Below are 18902 nucleotides of genomic sequence, written 5' to 3' on the forward strand. Positions count from 1 at the left end.
CTTCAGATTCAGCTCAGACTGGGCCTTTTCAGCTGGGTTCTTTTTGATTTGGTTTGATAGTTCATGGAAGTTTTGTGTGCCATCCTGTCAGATCCCAAAATAATGTACTGCACAGTGTTCAAAAAGTAAATCTCAGTAATTTCTAACACTGATTTACACCTTCTGCAGAGAAGTCTCCCCTGGAAGAGAAGAAATCAGAGGAGCTGGTGGATGAGGAGGGGGATTTGGTGGTCACCTACTGCAAACAGGCCAACGTGATGCCTCACGCTAGGCACGACTGCAGCACGCAGCCCTTTGAGTATGTGCAGGGCTGGGCTGTCCCCTCTGGGCTCCCATTTCCCACATTCCCCTTTGTAACAGCTGCAGGCAGCAGCACAGCTGGGTAAGGATGATTTTCATAATGAACCCTCTGCTTTTCAACCTTGCAGGAGGACAGAGAGTGACACTTGCTTCCCCCTTGGGAAAAATGCAGATATTTGTGACCAGTGCTACTGCTACATCTGTGACAAACCAGCTGCTGAGGTAAGGGCAGGGCACAGGGGACAAAACTGTGGATCAAATGGAGCTTTAGCCAAGCCCTGCCTTAGCTCAGACTGTTGGCAGCAGCTCTGCTCGGGTGACTGTGCCTAAACCACTCTGGCTCACGAGTTCTTAAGGTCAGGTGTGATATCAGATGAGTTATTTATTGAATAGACAGGAGGGAGCAGAGAAAGGGCTTTAACAGTTATTTATTACACAGGATGGAGCAAAGCAGGTTACAAAAGCAGTGCACAATAACGAGGTATCTGTATCAAAAAAATAGGATAGATTAGGAGTCAGTAATTCTGCACTCCCAGGAAAGAGTTAAGGGCTCTAAGAGAATAATGCAGGAAATTTGATTAACAGCTCCTCATAACTATTAAAAATGTGGTTCTGTTGGGGTTTATTTCTAGTCTGGATAATTGTTGGAGTAAACACGCATTTATTTATCCTGTTTGCTTTGGGCACACAGTGCATTTTATAAAATCCGATTACTAAATCAGACATTTTTTAATGAATTAGAGAAATGCCAGCTTTCTGTCCTCACTGGAATTAGGAGTGAGGGGAATTGTGTGGGCGTGGTTTATTTGCTTGGACCTTTTGGAATTTCAGAAGACTTTGAGCTGTGGGCAAAGTTGGGGTACACATGCAAAGACAGGGCTCAGTTCCCAGTGGGGAGGGTGCCAGCCCTGAGGCTCTCTGTGAAGGGCTCAGCAATGACAGGTAATCAATGAGGGGCTTTTTTATAATGATTGCCATGATATCAAATTGTTGCTTGTCAGATACTTACTCAGGTGCAAGGAGGATAAAAGGAATCGTAACCCTTCACTCAGTGCTGAGGGAAGACACAAAACCCCAGCAACCTCTCCCTGTTTTGTATTTTCTGACACAGTGCCAGCTCTGGACAGTCCCTTCCATGTGCCACTGCAATGCCCACAACAAGAGCAACTTCTGGAAGGCACAGAGGAACTTTGCCCTGGCTGGAATCCTGGCCACCTTCAACCTGGAGCTGCTGGAGCTGGACGCAGAGCTGCGCCGTGGGGGTGGGTGCTCTGAGCCCAGGGCCCTGCTCAGGTCCTGTCCTGAGTGCTCTGAGCCCAGGGCCCTGCTCAGGTCCTGTCCTGAGTGCTCTGTCCCCAGGGCCCTGCTCAGGTCCTGTCCTGAGTGCTCTGAGCCCAGGGCCCTGCTCAGGTCCTGTCCTGAGTGCTCTGTCCCTTCAGAGACCTGGGTGTGCTCGGGTCCTGTCCTGGCTGCTCTGTCCCCAGGGCCCTGCTCAGGTCCTGTCCTGGCTGCTCTGTCCCTTCAGGGATCTGGGGCTGCTCAGGCCATGCCTGGCTGCTCTGTCCCCAAATACCTGGGGCTGCTCAGGTCCTGTCCTAACTGCTTTGTCCCCAGAGACCTGTTCAGTCTCTGCCCTGGGTTACAGCTTGGCTGCTCCGCTCCAATCCTTGGGGAGTTTTTAAGGAGTAAATTGCTGTTCTTGCTTTGTTTTTCCATGCTTGGACCAGGGATGGGTTTGCAGGTGCAGATTCTTGCTTTTCTCCATCTGGGAGAATCATAGAATGGTTTGGGGTGGAATGGAGCTGGAAGATGATCTCATTCCAACCCCTTTCCTTGGGCAGGGACACTTCCCACTATCCCAGGGTGCTCCAGGGCCTCCCCACCCTCCCAGGGACCAGTTCCTTCCCAATATCCCACCTAAATTTCCCCTCTTTCAGCAACAAAGCTTTCCTGACCAATAAAACTGAATGCAAACAATTTCCTAAATAATTTCACATGGGGAACTTTCTCTTTTGATTTGGAAAAAAAAAACATGCAAAACTCTTTGTGTAATTTTGCTTTTGTCTTGTCTCTTAGGAGATCTGCTAGAAAAATTCATCCGGGATCTTTCTGTAGCCTATAACAAATACCTGACAGGAGAAAGGATCTGTCCCCCAGGATATGAATGCTGCTGCCAGCCAAAGCTGCCCCCAGGGCAGTGCAGGGTCTGCAGCTCACGGAATGTGGAGGTGGTGTACAAGTAAGTGACGACAGATTTGGGTTTGTCAGGGCAACTTTGATTTATTTAGTGAGTTGTAATCAAAATTGTGGCACTTGAGATGGCAAAAAGAGTGGAGAGAATTTAAGTGGTCAGCAAGATAAATTGCATTTGGCTGTAGTTTAAAGTCCCTCTTCAGTGTGTCTGTAAATCTCCTGTGCTGTGCAGGACACCTGAGGATCTCTGATTGTTACAGCCTGGCAAAGTGGGAACCTGTGGCCTGGGCTTTGGGGGGGCTTTAGGGGGGATATTGGGAGGGAATCCTTCCCTGGGAGGGTGGGCAGCCCTGGCACAGATTCCCAGAGCACCTGTGGCTGCCCTGGATCCATGGCAGTGCCCAAGGCCAGGTTGGACATTGGGGCTTGGGACAGTGAAAGGTGTTTGGGTTGGAATTTAAGGTTCCTTCCAACCCAACCCATTCTGGGATTTTTTACTAATTTATTTCCTAGAATGAGTTTCACCTTTTCACTGGTATAACAAACCTTCAAAACCCAAAGTGTTGGCGGTGCCAGCCCCTCCTCAGTGTGCTGGAGATCTCTGAAGGCAAGGCTGGGCTCTGATTGCTCTCAGGCTGTGGGATGGCCACAATTACCACTTGTTTAGGAAATCCGTTTGCAGACCCTTGATCTTACAGGCCACTTGACTTTCTCAGGTATTCTGATGTTTTCGAGCTGGTAACAAGATTTTTAAATCAGGCAGACCAAGAAAGCCCCAAAGCTGCTGCTGTCATGCTGCTGGGAGCAGCTAAACAGATTGCCCTGCACAAAGACCCTGCTCTGTAAGTACCTGGCCCACAGAGAGTGGGGCATCTTCCCTCTTGCCTCCAGGGGAGGGGAATTAGTGAGACAATCCTGGGGCTTTGTTTATTAGGAAAGTGTAAAAATCCCAGCCTGGGCTGCAGCGCAACAAGAGGAAGATGAACACACTGAGGGAGAAGTGGGATTTGGGGCAGGAGGGATTGGGGGAAAAAGAAAAGCTTGGATGTGAGAGGGAAAGGTTCAGCAGGAATGAGAGTTTGAGATTTCTGTCAAAAATCCCTGCCAAGGGAAAGGCAGATTTAATATTAAACAACAGAGTTGGTTGGCAAGATTTGCTCCAGTGTTTACAGGAGAGCTTAGGCACAACAAAGGCAAACAAGCAACAACAAACCCGAACATAATGCAGGCATTCAGCAAAGGAAACCAACCGAGAACCACCGAGGGCAGTGTGGGACAAAGGGAACTGCAAACATAAAAGGGAGCTCGGCCTTAAAAGCTTAACAGCACTCCCACTTAACAGTACTTAAATTACACCTTAAGCTTAGCAATTCAACGAAGAAACAGCACTTACCTAACTTAAGCTTAGTTTAAAACTTAACCTTAATGATTTAAGGGGAATAACACTGCAACAGCATTTAACCTAACTTAGAACTTCGAAGTTACACTTAGTAACTCAGCAGAACAATTTTCAACAGCACAAGGAGCTTTGTTTTGTGAAATCTGAACATTTTGGGGTTTAAGTTCAGGGGTTTTGTCAAAAAAGAGGGAAATGATGTCTGGGTTGGTTTGAAAGAGCAGCTCCCTGCAGTTCCTGCTGAGGAGAGATCTAGATTTGCAAGGAGCAGGCTGCATTTGTACCTGGGAATTTTTCACTGTTTTGCACTTCAGCACTTGTTTCAGTCTTTGCAGGAATTTTTTTCAGCATGCCAGCTTCCAAGATTTTTCCTTAAAAAGTGTTTTCCTCAAGAGTTGAGTACAGACAAGGGGAAAAGGCAGGAAGAGGAGCCAGGCATTAATTTGTGTTGGTTTTTTCCAGGCTTAGGAGCTGTCAGAGCCTTAGCCACACTGCTTCCCTGAGGATTGCTGTCCCATTTCTGTTCCAGAGGTAAGATTGGTTTCCTTGCTGGCTCCAGACTTTCTCCTTGGCTTTAAAACGTGTTTCAGGTGACAAATCCTCTCTTCAGAGGCACGTGGGAGGCCAGAGCAGGTTGTGGTTGTTGCACCAAGGAGAGGTCACAGCAGCAGCCTGACAGGGTTCCCCTGGGATGGAGCATGGAGAAGCTCCCCCAGAGGCTGGAGAATGAGGACACCCAGCTCCCTTGGCTTAATTCACTTCCCATTTTAGCTCTATCCTTCACCTGTCCCCCCAAATTCACCTGCCACAGAAGGCTGATGAGTGAGGAATTCAATTCTTTCCAACCCAGTTCTGTATTCTCACCTTCTCTGGAGCTAATGACAGGTACAACCCAAATCCTTGAGCAGTTCTCATTTTAAATTGCTGTTCTTGAATTTTTAATTTCTGACTTGGAACAAAAAAGGGAAGAGTTCGTCTTTACCCCTCTGCCAGAATTTTAGAGTAAACTCTTCTTTTTTATCTCCACTTACCAATTAATACAGAAAAGATTCCAGTAGCAGGAAAGGTGCAGGAGCTCAGGCCCAGCCCAGTTTGAAGTGTTTGCTCTACACATTTCTTGGAGATCCTTGTTTTAAAGCTTAAACCCCACAGAACCTTGGTTTTAAAAACAACAGCACAATAATAATTTCATTATTCACTACAAAACTTAAAGCAGAAATTCACATACAGATGCAAACAAAAAACCCCCCAAACTTGTGCAGTTTCCCATATGATGAAAAAAGACCACTTGTTAGTAACTCACTTCATTTTAAAATACCCTTTTTGAATTATTTTTCTTTTCAAATCTCAGGATCATAACCCGACTTCAGAGGATGCTGGTGTTGTGTGACTTCCCAAAAATTCTGTATGACAAGTTTGTTGAGTTTTTCCAGTCCATCTCCCTTCCCTGCCACTGCTATGCCTTCTCAAACAGGTGAGTTCTGGGGCCTCTGAGTGTGTTTGGATCCAGTGGAGTGTTCTTTCCCTGATAATTAAAGTGGGAGCATTTTAGAGGAATATTTCAGTATTTGCTGCTTTCCCTGTTTGTTGTTTGATGCCATGACTGAGCTGTTCTCCCTAAAGTTTTATTTCCTTTCCCCCAGAACTGAGCTCTAAACCCCAAAATGGTTTTTTTTAATCAAACTTTACAATCCTTAAAGGAGCTAATTAGTCATGTACAACAAAACACAGTTAAAAATTACTTTCTTTTTATTTTTCCAGCTTGAATGTTTTGCCCTGGGACCACATGCTGCTGACCACAGTTTTAAAAGGCCAGAACATCACTGGGCAGAGGAGGCAGAAAGGAAGGAAAACCCACCTGTGGGAAGCTCTCCCTGTTGTGGAGGCTCGAGTGGAGAAACTGCTGGAGAAAAAGAAGTGAGATTGGTTTGGCTTTTCCACTTTGAGAACTCAGTTCTTATATTTTGACTGCTCCAAACCTCTGCACTTTGGTATGGGGAAACACAAAACTGTACTTTGGTATGGGGAAACACAAAACAAACTCTTTTTTAATATTTTTTTTTCCTCTCAACAAGGCCAGGAGCTTTTTGAAGTCACTCAAAGCCCTTTGAATGCCTCAGGATCCAGAAAAGATTGCTGGAGTGGCTCATTTTTGTGTCTCCAAAAACCCTACAGGTTTTACATGTTGATTTTCCAAGCAATTCCTCTTCATCAGAGGCTGACAAGTGGAAGGCAGCCAGAAGAGTCTGTTCTGGGTCTTCAGAGGGCTGTCCTCCAGAAAATCCAATATTGCAAAGAATCCAGTCCTCTTAAAGAATTCAACTGCAAGGCAACCTCTTGTTTTATTTTGCCACAGCTGAGATAATCTGGGAGTAACCTCTAGGAATTTATTTCCAGCTAATATTTCCAAATACTTATTTATTTCTGTCCTGCTGTGCTGTCCTCCTGCGTGGGAAGCTCTCCTGGTTTGCTGCTTTCATTGTTTGCCCTGTGCACAGTTCTGCACTTCCTTCCCCTTCCTTCTCACCTTCTGTTCTTCTCCCCAGGTACAAGGAAGTTGTTCGGTACCTGAGAGCTGTGAAATGCAATGAAAACCAAAGGTAAAGGGCTTTTCCCCTTTTCCTTTTCCCTGTCTTTTCCTCTTTTCTTTTTCCCTCTCTTTTCCCCTATTCCCTTCCCTTTTCTGCTTTTCCTTTTTCCTCCTTTCTTTTTCCCCTCTCTTCCCCCCCCTTTTCTTTCTCCTCTCTTTTCTCCTCTTTGCTTTTCCCTCTCTTTCCCCTCTTTTTCTTTTCCCCTCTCTTTTCCTCCCTTTTCCCCTCTCTTTTCCCCTTTTCCTTCCCCTCTCTTTCCCCCCCCCCCTTCCCTTCTTTCCCCTCCCTTTCCTTTTCCCTTCTTTTTCCTCCATTTCCTTCCCTGCTTTTTCCTCCCTTCTTCCCCCTCTCTTCCCTTCCCTCTGTAGTGGTCAAGCCAACCAGATCTCTCCCCAGATCCTACACAAACCCCATCCTAATGAACCCCAAACCTTCATTTCCTCTTCCCAGGCTCCGAGACCTCCGGGATCTGATCCCGTTCTACCTGTGCAAAACTGGGAATTTCCTGGATGCTGCCCACTCCCTGCTGTTCCCTGTCAACAGCCTGGCCTGCTGCTCTGCCTGCAGGATCACCCCCTGCCAGTTCAAGGTCTACCTCAAGATCTTCAGGACAGGCTGTGTTCCCTCTGGGAATGACATGCTGGAGACAGGGCCCTGGGTTACAGCTGGTGAGTGTCACTTCTCCCTTCCCTTTCCTTCCCTTTCCTTCCCTTTCCTTCCCTTTCCTTCCCTTTCCTGGAGCATGGATTTATTCACTTCACTTAAAACACTCATTTTGTCAGCTCATTTTCTGCTGAAAGCAAAGCAAGAGAAACTATTCAAAGCAAATCCAAATCTCTTCATTCTCTCCCGGCATTGCCATGGCAGTGGGGGACTTGGCTTTGTGTCTCAGCCATGACCTTGAGGAGCAAACCTCCTGATGGGAGATGTTTCATCATCAGAATCATGAGCTGAGCCTCTGATATAATTGCCATCATCTGTGCTGGGCTTTGTCACCTCTCAGGGTGTCTTCAGATTTATCTGGGAGTTGTTCCCTGCTGGCAGAATTCTTGGAAGTGTGAGATCCCTCAGTGTGGTGTGGTGTCCACAGCAAACGCTTCTCTGGGATCACCTGGCTCAGGCTGGATGGTGTCCAGACTTTGCAGCTTTCCAGAGCTGTGGTTTGTAGCTGATGTTTATTCATTCCTCCACGAACCAGAGTAGAACAGCTGTAAACACCTGCTGGCTCTGCAGGAACAAACCTGTAACCAAATGAACATGCTGGTTGAGTTCCTGCTGTGGAGTGACTTGGGCTGTGTGGGGTCTGGGTTTGATAATTTTCATTTCCATCCCTGCAGGCTCTCCCCTGAGGAACACTGTGCTAATTAAGCAGGCACTGAAACTGCTCTACAGCAGTGAGGCACTCTACAGGAATGTGAGTGAGGCCAAAATTCCTTCTTCTCCTGTTCCCTCTCCTTGAGAGGGCAAGGATTTACTCTGACCCTTTTCCTCTGAGTAACTCACCTCTCTGCCCAGATTTCACTTTGTAACACAAATGTTCTGTTGTTTTTTAGGCCAAATGTTGGAGTTCCTTCATCATGATTTTGGGGAGCAGTGATTTGTTGGAAAAGAGGGGGCACCTGCTCCCCTTACCCCTGGGAGAGCCCCCCCTTAGCTTCCAAGAGGTACCAAACAGTGCTGGGAGCTGGGAGAGTCTCCTGCCTTGGGTTTGGACAGGATTGCAGTGTCCTGCCTTGGGTTTGGACAGGATTGCAGTGTCCTGCCTTGGGTTTGGACAGGATTGCAGTGTCCTGCCTTGGGTTTGGACAGGATTGCAGTGTCCTGCCTTGGGTTTGGACAGGATTCCGTGGGTGTTGGAATTGGCTCCTTCTCCCAGATGCCAGAGTGAACTTCCAGTGCCCCATCCTGTGCCAGGGTGGCTCTGCAGCACCTGGGGGTTCAGGAGTGTTAAAGGCAGCTGGAAATGGGTTCATTCTGCTCCCAGCTCAGGCCTGGCACTGGTTCTGGATCTGTTCATGGTGATCAGGAAGGGCCTGGACAGGGGGAATGGCTCCCACTGCCAGGGGGCAGAGCCAGATGGGAGATGGGGCAGGAATTCCTGGCTGGGAGGGTGGGCAGGCAGCATCCTCTGCAGAAATGCTGAAGAAGTCACTGAAAAGCTCATGAAACCCCCATTTCTGGTATGGTTTGGGGTTTGTCTGGGGAGGATCTGCCATCCTTGTCCCTCCCTGTCCCCTTGCAGAATGTGCTGGCAGCCAGTGGCAACTTCCTGGAGGATCTCAAGTCTGGAGTTAATGTCTCTTTACCATCTGCTACTTTCTCTGGTCAGGTGAGTGATGACAACAAAGAATTTATCCCCAGCACTGAAAATTGTTGGGTTATTAAGAAAGGCTTTCAAGAGAGGCCTGGAAGATTTTTTGGGAGTGATCAGATTAAGATTAACACAGTCTGAACTCTGGAGCAGATATGGAGGTAGAGAACTGAGGTTCTCTCTGCTCTGCACATCTTCAGGAGAAATCTTTATCCCTGTCCAAATTGATGGATTTATAAAGGAGGGGGCTGGGAATAATTGATTGTGTCCTGACTCCTCCCAGGGTTTGGCTCAAACAGGACCCTGGGGCTTCTCAAAACTCAGAATTGCCCAGAAGTTCTAAATTTCTTTTAAATTAAGGTTTTCAGGTATGTGGGACTTGTTTGGAGATATGAACATTCCATATTCAATGCAGTCATCTAAGGAGCTGCCTTACTCTTTTTTTACTTTTTTGGAGGAAATTTCAGTTTATTTTCCAAAGATGTTACTCCTGAGCTGGATTTTTTCCCCTTTAATTCCCTATTTCTGCTTTTGTGTGAGATTCCCCTTTTATGTGAGCGCTTTGAGAGCACCAGCAATAAAATCCCCGTTCCATCCCCCTGTGTTTAACTCTTGATAAGGTTCTTGTGGTTTGCTGTGTGCCCTCCAAGCTCTGTGGCTGCCCTGGAATAACTCAGTGCTGGTTTGAGTGGGTAAATAAAGGGAAAGCAGCTGTTAAATGCATTTCTTTCCTTGTTTCTCTCTTGTGTAGCTGCACCACGAGGCTTCTCTCATCCTGGCAGTGCAAGCAGTGCAGCAGATGCTTTGTTGTGACCTTCCCCACTTGACTTCCTTCTTAGAGATAGTCCTGGCTTTTGGGGTGAGTGCTAGAAACTGATTCCTGTTCTAAGAGATGAAAACAAATAATGTGTAATGATAAAACACCATCCTGGAAGTTTTAGCCACGTTTGACTAGACTTTGCTTTGATCTTTATTGTGTTTTTGTTTTTTTTTTTTTAATTTATTTTAAGGCATGATTGGCAGTGAGGTTAAATCGTATTTTGTCTCTTCTCAGAAAAACTTCTGGGCTCTGAGGCTGTTGCTGGACCAGCTGTGCTGTGAGGAGCACATCCTGTGTGGCACTGCCAACCTGCTCCTGAGGGACCTGAGTCGTGAGGAGGGGACCATGCTGAGAGTGTGAGTGAGCCCTGGCAGGGGGATAATGTGGGGTGCACATCTGGGGAATGCACAGCTGGGGTGCAATTCCTTCCTTGTGGTTCTGGGGAGCTGTGATGTGCTGGGAGAGAGGGGGAACCTCCTTCCCTTACCCCTGGGAGAGCCCCCCTGGCTTCCAGCAGTGCTGGGAGCAGCTCCTGCCTTGGCTTTGTGGGAATTGGCTCCCCCAGATGCCAGAGGGAGCTCCCAGTGTCTCACCCCTGTGGTTTTGTGGTTTTTGTTGTCCAGGTGGCAGAACCTCGGCCCCCAGTACGTGGGGGAGTTCCTGTGCCTGTTCCTGACCTGCAGACACAAGAGGATGCAATCTGTGGGGCTCTTCAGCCTCAACGTGGTCATTGAGAACCTGCACCTGTGAGTGACTGGGGACTGCCCCAGGGCCCCTGAAATCCTGGGATTGTGCCCCTGGAACTGCCCAGGGCCACCTGAAATTCTGGAGTTGTCCCTTTCTGAGAGTGGGGACTAACCCAGGGCCCCCCGGAATCAATTCTGGAATTGTCCCATTGGGAACTACCCCAGAGGCACCTGCAATAAATCTTGTCATTGTCCCATTCTGAAAGTGGGGACTGCCCCAGGGCCACCCCAAATAAATCCTGGGAATCTCCCATCCTGAGAGTGGGGTCACCTGAAAAAAATCCTGACCTTGTCCCACTGGGACTGCCCCAGGGCCCCCTGAAATTCTGGGATTGTCCCCCTGGTGCTGCAAGTTCTGAGGTTCCCCCCAGTCATTCTCCTGTAAATCTGGAATCCCCTTGGCTTGGAGCTTGTTGGATTTTTGTAGGTTTTTGAGCCATGCAGAGCCAGGGGTGGCTGCACCTGTGGCCAGCTGGGAGGGACTGAGTGGGAATTTCTCTGTGTTTCAGGTGTCCCTGGGCCAAGCAGCTCTGCACCTTTTTCCTCGAGTCTGTGAGTATCCCAGTATTTGTAGGATTTATCAGCAAAGCAGATCCCTGATACCCCTCACCAATTAAATATTGAAATGGTTTTTATATTTAAAAAACATTCCTGAAGGGAATTAACTGTGTTTTGTCTCTTCCCAGGGCTTGGGGCAGCTCCCCTTTGGCACCACAGTTCACCAGGAGGTTTCCAAGTTTGTCAGTGCCTTTGAGAAGCTTTAATTGGGACCAAATCCTCAGGAATATTTTCCAGTTGGTTTTTCATCCAAGCAGTCTCTTCCTGGAGAGTTCCTTGGGTTTGCTTTGGTTGTCACCTCCAGGAAGAGTCAGCTAAAACCTGACTTCCCTGGCTCTGCAGTGGATCCAGAGCCACATTTTGGGAGTTTCTTGCAGTTCCACACATTCAGGATTGTTGGAAGGGGCAGCGGCTTGGAGTTGTTTTCAGGAGCTGACAAAAGCTTCTGGATGGAGCAGGAGGCAGCAAAGACTTTTTCCTCCTCTTGGGACACAAACCTTGCAAGAGGCAACTGCTGAGAGGGAAAAGCTGAAACCAGGGAGCTGAGAACTCCCTCTGCAGCAGTTTGGGGTCCAGTGCTGTTTGCACAGCTCTGATTTTGGGTTTCATTCTAAGCCAAGAGGCTGAAGATAAAACTGAGCTTTATTTTCTTCAGCCAGCCCCAGTGTGGGGCAGTGGAGAGCTGCTTTTGTTTGGAAATAATCCAGCTTTCAGGCTGGCCTTTTATTTTCTGCTGAAAATAAGGTTTAGATTGGTGCACGTGGCATTTCCCACGTCCTGAATCTGATGGGAATTTGGAATTCACTGTGACCTGGAAGAGCTCTGGAGCCTGGGCTGGGCTCTGCAGGAAAACAAACCCCAAAGTGTGCCCAGGGGCACTTTGCACATTTCCACAGGGGTTGGGGGATCTGCAGCTCTTGTTATCCCAAAGTTCCCACAAAAAATGCACCTGGATGGAAATCTGACGCCTTGTTCATTAAAACTGTCTAAGTTCCATTGTTACTTCGACATTTTGAGTGGTTTCTTTTGGTTGTTTACTTGGTTTGGGGTGGGATTTTTGGGGTTGGATTTTGTTTTGGGCTTGGGGTTTTATTTTTGGCTTTGGTTTCTTTGGGGTTTTTTATATTGGGGTTTTTATTGGGTGTTTTGGTCCTGGTTTTTTTAGGGGATTGGGATTTTTGGCTTCGAGGTTTTTTTGCCTCTGGGTTTATTTTGTTGGGGGATTGGGGTTTTACATTTTTTGGGAGATTGGTTTTTTAGGAAGTTGAGGGTTTGGTGAAGGTTTATGGGGTTTTTTAGGAAGTTGAGGGATTTTGGGAGGTTGGGTTTTTTTTAGGATGTTGAGGGGTGAGGTTTTTTTGAGTTGAGAGGGTTTTGGGGTATGGGGTTTTTTGAGTTGAGAGGATTTTGGGGGAATTTAGGGGATTTTAGGAAGTTGAGGGATTTTTTGAGGCTTTAGGGGTTTTTTTTTTGGTGGAGTTAAGATTTTCCTTTGAGTATTGGGTTTTTGGTTTGAGGTTTATTTTGAGGTTTGAATTTTTGCCTTGGGGTTGGACTGGGCCAGGCTGAGTCTCCTCCAGATCCCCCCATGCCAGGACCCCAAAGAGGGAGTGGGAACAGATTTAGGGCAGGGGTTTTGTGTCCCCTTCCAGCCTGGATTTCTCCCCCTGGGCGCAGGAAATCTGGGAAATGCTTCTTTCCTGTAAGTAAACCCTTCTCCATTATTGATCCCTGCTCAGTTGTAATGCCTTGGAGCAGCCCTATGGATCCTTTAGGTAATGATTTAATCTTTTATGGATGAGGAAAAAAGCCTTTTCTGGAGCTCTGCACTTCCCCCTGGGCCTGGAGTGCTCCTGGAGGAAGGCTGAGCTCTGCTCCAGGTGAAATGGAGAGGAACAGAGCTCATTAAAAATGGAAAAGTGGCTTTGGAGCAGGAAATGGGGCCCTGGAGCTGCCTCACCCCAAAGCTGGAGCAGACACAGCTGCTTCAGCAACGCTGCCAGGCACGAGGGAGCAGAGCTGCAGGGGAGGGACAGCACCAAAAATCACATTTCACTTGAGAGTTGTGGATTTCACCTGGAAAATGGTGAAATTCACCTGGAATATCATGAATTTCACCTGGCAAGTTGTGAAATTCACCTGGAAATAAACATAAACAGGGACAGGAGGAGAAGGAACTGCTCTGAGTTGGGTATTTGGGGAATTCCTTCATGGAAGAGCTGAAGGGGCTGCCCGGGCAGGGACATCCCCAGGAGGGCTGGGGACAGGAGTCAGTGTGGATTGGGGCAGTGATCAGACAGGGATCCATTAAAGGTTGGATTTGGGGATTGTGGAAGGAATTTTCCAGCCTCAGGCTGTTCCCTCTCCTGTCCCTTGTCACCCCCTGGCTGTCCCCTCCTGTCAGGAGCTGTGCAGAGCCAAGAATTCCCCCTGATCCCCCTTTTCTGCAGGCTGAGCCCCTTCCCAGCTCCCTCAGCCCTGCTGGTGCCCTAAATCAGCTCTGAGGATCGGGGTCCCTGTCCCTGCCCCTAAATCAGCTCTGAGGATCGGGGTCCCTGTCCTTGGCCCCAAATCAGCTCTGAGGATCGGGATCCCTGTCCCTGCCCCTAAATCAGCTCTGAGGATCGGGGTTGGGTCCCTGCCCCTAAATCAGCTCTGAGGATCGGGGTCCCTGTCCCTGCCCCTAAATCAGCTCTGAGGATCGGGGTCCCTGTCCTTGGCCCCAAATCAGCTCTGAGGATCGGGATCCCTGTCCCTGCCCCTAAATCAGCTCTGAGGATCGGGGTCCCTGTCCTTGGCCCCAAATCAGCTCTGAGGATCGGGGTCCCTGTCCCTGCCCCTAAATCAGCTCTGAGGATCGGGGTCCCTGTCCCTGCCCCTAAATCAGCTCTGAGGATCGGGATCCCTGTCCTTGGCCCCAAATCAGCTCTGAGGATCGGGGTTGGGTCCCTGCCCCTAAATCAGCTCTGAGGATCGGGGTTGGGTCCCTGCCCAGCTCCCCTGGGGTCACAGAGACGTTTCCAGCTGCTCTCTCAGCCCAAAATCCCAGATTTAATCCCGGGACTATGGAAATGGCAGCTTAACAGATGGCCCTGCTCAATAATAGTGCAGAGCCCAGGGAGCTTAATCTGCAGAAACCAAGGGGGGCTGCGCCCCAAATCCCTGCAATCACAGCCTGCTCCTGCACAGAGGGCGGGATGGACCCCAAATCCCTGGAATCCCTCCCTGCTCCTGCACAGAGGGCGGGATGGACCCCAAATCCCTGGAATCCCTCCCTGCTCCTGCACAGAGGGCGGGATGGACCCCAAATCCCTGGAATCCCTCCCTGCTCCTGCACAGAGGGCGGGATGGACCCCAAATCCCTGGAATCCCTCCCTGCTCCTGCACAGAGGGCGGGATGGACCCCAAATCCCTGGAATCCCTCCCTGCTCCTGCCTGGAGCAGCTCCCTGAAGGGAAGGGAGGGGAGCCCAGGGCACCCTCCTGCTCCTGGCACGTCAGACGAACACAGAAAACACATCTTTTTTTAATAGATTTTAAATATTTTATGTATCTATTTCCTATGTATGTCCTATAAGATGTCTCTTTCAGGAAGCCTTTATATGTTTATTTTTATATTTTATAGTTATTTTTCAATAGTTTTATTTTAATATTTATTTTTATTTTTACTTTTTATATATAAAAATTTGTATAGTAACCTGCTAATTATAAATATTTATATCAATATTTATATAAATATTTTGTTATTGTTTATATTTGTATATTTATTTCTTTTATAATTTTATATTTTCTACTTTATATATTTATTTTTTATATTTATATCTATTTTGTGTGTATATATTTATATTTTATATATATATATACACATAAATGTTGGCATGTATGCGTATGTGTGCATATATATGTATTCTATATATTAAATGTTCTCATGCATAAAATATAATAAATCTGATCTAGAAATTGTATCCTGTCTACATAAACACATATATGTAATATAAATTTATTTTCCACTTCAATTTGATTAAAATTAAAATATAGATTTGATTTCATATATAATTTGGTATGTGTAAATATATATATATATATATATATATATATACATGTACTCTCTTGTCTTTGTGTATATATATTAGATATTATTTATTTTTTTATTATATATAAAATCGTGGCCCTGGATGATCTTTAAGGTTCCTACCAACTCAAATCATTCCATCTCTTTTATATATACTTTTTTATAAAGATCAAAAGTAGAATATATATATATTCTACTATATAATATTATATATTTACTGTATTATTTATATTTATAATATTATTTATAATATCATATATTTATATTATTTATTCTATCATATTTATAGATATATATAATCTTAAATATAAATTATAATATTTTAAAATTTTATTATTTTATATTTATATTCCACCTTCATCTCCTCTCTCCCCCAGGGAATTCTGTCCCTCAGGAATGGGGGAATGGCTCCAGCCCAGCCCAGGTGTGATGCAGAGACACAAAATCCAAATTAAATCCAAATTTAAATCCGCATTCAATATTAACCCGATATTAAATCCATATTTCCATGATTTTTATTTATATAAATGTTCAATATTTGTTCACCCAGGAAAGGAGGAGCCCTGGGCCAGGATTTGGGTGGGCTTTGCTTTGTGCAAGTCTTGGTTGGGTTTTTTTTGGAACAACTTTTACCCCAGGTTTATTTTTAATGCCTTAACAAAGATTGGGGGGGTCCCACCTCTGATTTTCCATTGATTATTTTGGCTTTAATCAGCTCCAGCTGCTCCGGGGCTTTTGTCCTTCCCTGCAAACCCCTCATCAATAATTCTGATTAATTCTGATTATTGATGACGCTGCCCTTTCACGTGCCAGGTGCTCTGTCCTAGCTGCTCCCTTCTGCTGGAAATCCTTTTATTTTCCACTTTTTCAGTTATTCCCAGCCTCTCCATCTTCAGGAAAGGGGAAAAGCCACAAAATCCAGGGGGAAGCAGAGGGGGAAAATCGGGAAAGGGAGGAGGGAAGGGATGGAGGAAGGGATGAGGGAAAAGATGAAGGCAGGGATGAGGGAAGGATGAAGGCAGGGATTGGGACAGAGATGCAGGAAGGGATTCAGGCAAAGATCAGGGCAGGGATCGGAGCAGAGATGAGGGAAGGGATGAAGGGATGCAGGAAGGGATGAAGGAAAGGATGAAGGCAGGCATCAGGGCAGGGATGAGGGAAGGGATTGGGGCAGGGATCAGGTCAGGGATCCCAGCAGGGCTCCAGGGCCTCCCTGGGGATGTCCCCCACCCGTCCCCTCCTCCCTGTGCCCCTCGGGACCGGGAGCAGCGGGGATAACCCCAATTCCAGAGCCGGGCCGGGTACCAGGAGCCGCCTCCATCCCGGGCGCTCCAGCGGAGCCAAATCCCCGGGGAGCGGCGGGGGGAGGACTCAGCCGTGATCCCTCGGCACCAGCCGAGCATCCTCACATCATCCCGAGCATCCGAGCTTCATCCCGAGCGTTCGGGGCCGCCGGGAGCCGGGCCGGCTGCGGGAGGAGCGAGGGCAAGGCCAGGGCTGCCGCTGCGGCCCCGTTTCTCTGCTGTCGGTACCCCCAAACCAGGTGCGAGCGGGGATGTGCGGGATCGGGGCAGCTCCCGGGGCTGGGAAGGGGAAGGGGCTGATCCCAGGCAGGGGAAGGGGCTGATCCCGGTCCGGGGAAGGGGAAGGGGCTGATCCCGGTCCGGGGAAGGGGAAGGGGCTGATCCCGGTCCGGGGAAGGGGAAGGGGCTGATCCCGGTCCCGGGCAGGGGAAGGGGCTGATCCCGGTCCGGGGAAGGGGAAGGGGCTGATCCCGGTCCCGGGCAGGGGAAGGGGCTGATCCCGGTGCCGGCTGCAGCTCCGGGGATGCCGGGCTGGGATGGAGCAGAGCTGGGATGGAGCTTTGCCCCGGCAGGGTCTCGCCCGGGTCTCGCCCGTTCTCCGGCAGCCAGGGCAACCTGGGGTTCGTGGGCTTGGGGACAGGGGAATGTCCCCTTGTGCCACCGGGTTTTGGGGTGACACGGGGGCCACCCCGCTGCGGGCACTGCTTGAGCCCCCTCAGCTGCCGTGCCTCAGTTTCCCCATCACGCTGCTGGGGGACAATGGGGTGGGGGGTGCAGAGGGGTTTGCTCTGCTCCCCAAATCTGGGCTGGCCATGCCCTGAGACGTTTTCAGTGCTCTTGAGGCAGCCCCAAATCCCTCCTGGTCCCTTCAGAGCAGGACAAGGACAAACAGCCCCTTCCCCAGGAGCCTCAGCTGCTCTGAGCCGCTCCCCACCCAAATTCCAGTCAAATCTGCCTCGGTCCCTGAGTTTTGCATGAGAGGAGCACCGGGCAGCCTTTGCCTCAGCCAAAACAGCCCCAAAAGCTCCCGGAGGCCTTGGCTGCTCCTCTGAGGCCTTGGAAACCTCCCCCAGAGCCTGTCCCCATCCTGGGGGAGCCTTTGGGGTGTAATTGAGGGGTCAAGGCAGGACAAGGCACCAAAATCCCCATTCCCAGCCCAACGGAGCCCTCGGAGAGCGCGATGGATGAGTGGGATCTCCCACAATGGAAAAAAGAGGTGGAAAGCCTCAAGTACCAGCTGGCCTACAAGAGGGAGATGTCCTCCAAGACCATACCTGAGTGAGTGGGGATTTTCCTTTTCCTTTTCCTTTTCCTTTTCCTTTTCCTTTTCCTTTCCCTTTTCCTTTCCCTTTCCCTTTTCCCTTTCCTTTCCTTTCCTTTCCTTTCCTTTCCTTTCCTTTCCTTTCCTTTCCTTTCCTCTTTCCTTTCCAAACCTTCCCTTCCTAAACCTTCCCTTCCTTTCATTCTATACATTCTATGTTATCCGTAATGCCTAAAAAATCATAAATCTGAGCTAGAAATTGTATCCTATCTACATAAACACATATGTGCAATATGAATTTATTTTCCACCGCAATTTCATTAAAATATAGATTTGATTTTATATATAATTTGGTATGTGTAAATATATATGTGTACATATATATATATGTACATATATATATATACACACACACACATGCGCACTCTCTTGTCTTTGTATATATATATATATATATATATATAATTTATTTTTTTATTATATATAAAATCGTGGCCCTGGATAGTCTTTAAGGTTCCTACCAACCAACCCAAACTATTCCATGATTCTCTTTTATATATGTATTTTAAAAATGAAATTTATATTATATTATATTATATTATATTATATTATATTATATTATATTATATTATATTATATTATATTATGTGATATATAAATATATATATATTTAGAATATATATTCTACTATATCATATGTTATAGTAGAATCTGCACCCTGGATGCAGATCCCCCCTTCCCAGAGCTTTCCAAAGCTCAGAATCCTTTAAACCACAGCTCCCCCTGGGCCGTGCCCACCCTCGCTCCCCTCTCTGCAGGTTTGTGAAGTGGATCGAGGACGGCATTCCCGAGGATCCCTTCCTGAACCCGGAGCTGATGAAGAACAACCCCTGGGTGGAGAAAGGCAAATGCATCATCCTCTGAGCTCTGTCCCCCTGCAGGACGGGCTGGGATCCCTGAGCTCCGGTTCCAGCCCCAGAACCTGAACAAACCCTGCCCTCTGCTCCTTTCTGCTCCTGTAGCTGTAGGAGGGGTTTTAGAAATGGGGAACCCCCCAGGATGGGCAGCCTGGGGAAAAGGAGCAGCAAAGGCTGCCCCAGGGGTGTGCTGCAGCTTCATCTCACACCCCTGCCACCCAAAACAGGCAGATCTTTGCAACTTGTAAAGAAGCTTTTTATAAAAGCCCCCATTTTTAGTGATTTTAGATACTTTTGTACACTGTAGGATATTGCTTCCCAGCAAACCAGGCAGAACCTGGCCCCTCGAGTTTATGTCTGAAATAAACAGAGCAATACTTCAGCACTGATTTTTTTTAGATCCATTTTATTTCTTTTTTTTTTTAACAAAATAA

The 18902-nt window shown here is 47.7% G+C and overlaps 2 protein-coding genes and 1 long non-coding RNA gene across 3 annotated transcripts; all 3 read left to right on the top strand.

Moving 5' to 3' along the window:
* The first annotated feature begins 219 nt into the window (after window positions 1–219).
* On the top strand, window positions 220–1480 carry LOC128933696 (uncharacterized). The gene is made up of 3 exons (XR_008482805.1): window positions 220–298; window positions 429–522; window positions 1412–1480. It is a non-coding gene; the product is annotated as an uncharacterized LOC128933696 (long non-coding RNA).
* A 4402-nt stretch (window positions 1481–5882) lies between these two features.
* Window positions 5883–10361, top strand: LOC128933979 (uncharacterized). Its single transcript, XM_054271184.1, has 9 exons — window positions 5883–5908; window positions 6436–6489; window positions 6931–7148; window positions 7818–7894; window positions 8034–8144; window positions 8723–8809; window positions 9543–9650; window positions 9846–9967; window positions 10235–10361. Exons 1-9 carry the CDS (start codon window positions 5883–5885, stop codon window positions 10359–10361), a joined length of 930 nt encoding a protein of 309 aa, XP_054127159.1.
* Window positions 10362–16452: 6091 nt separating this feature from the next.
* GNG13 (G protein subunit gamma 13) lies at window positions 16453–18591 on the top strand. Its single transcript, XM_054270733.1, has 3 exons — window positions 16453–16529; window positions 17446–17568; window positions 18370–18591. Exons 2-3 carry the CDS (start codon window positions 17471–17473, stop codon window positions 18473–18475), a joined length of 204 nt encoding a protein of 67 aa, XP_054126708.1. The 5' UTR covers window positions 16453–16529; window positions 17446–17470; the 3' UTR covers window positions 18476–18591.
* Window positions 18592–18902: the final 311 nt, after the last annotated feature.

This window comes from Melozone crissalis, unplaced genomic scaffold (genome assembly GCF_028551555.1).
Source record: "Melozone crissalis strain CALT ecotype California unplaced genomic scaffold, PUWL_Pcris_2 ptg000012l_1, whole genome shotgun sequence".
Taxonomy (NCBI): Eukaryota; Metazoa; Chordata; class Aves; order Passeriformes; family Passerellidae; genus Melozone; species Melozone crissalis.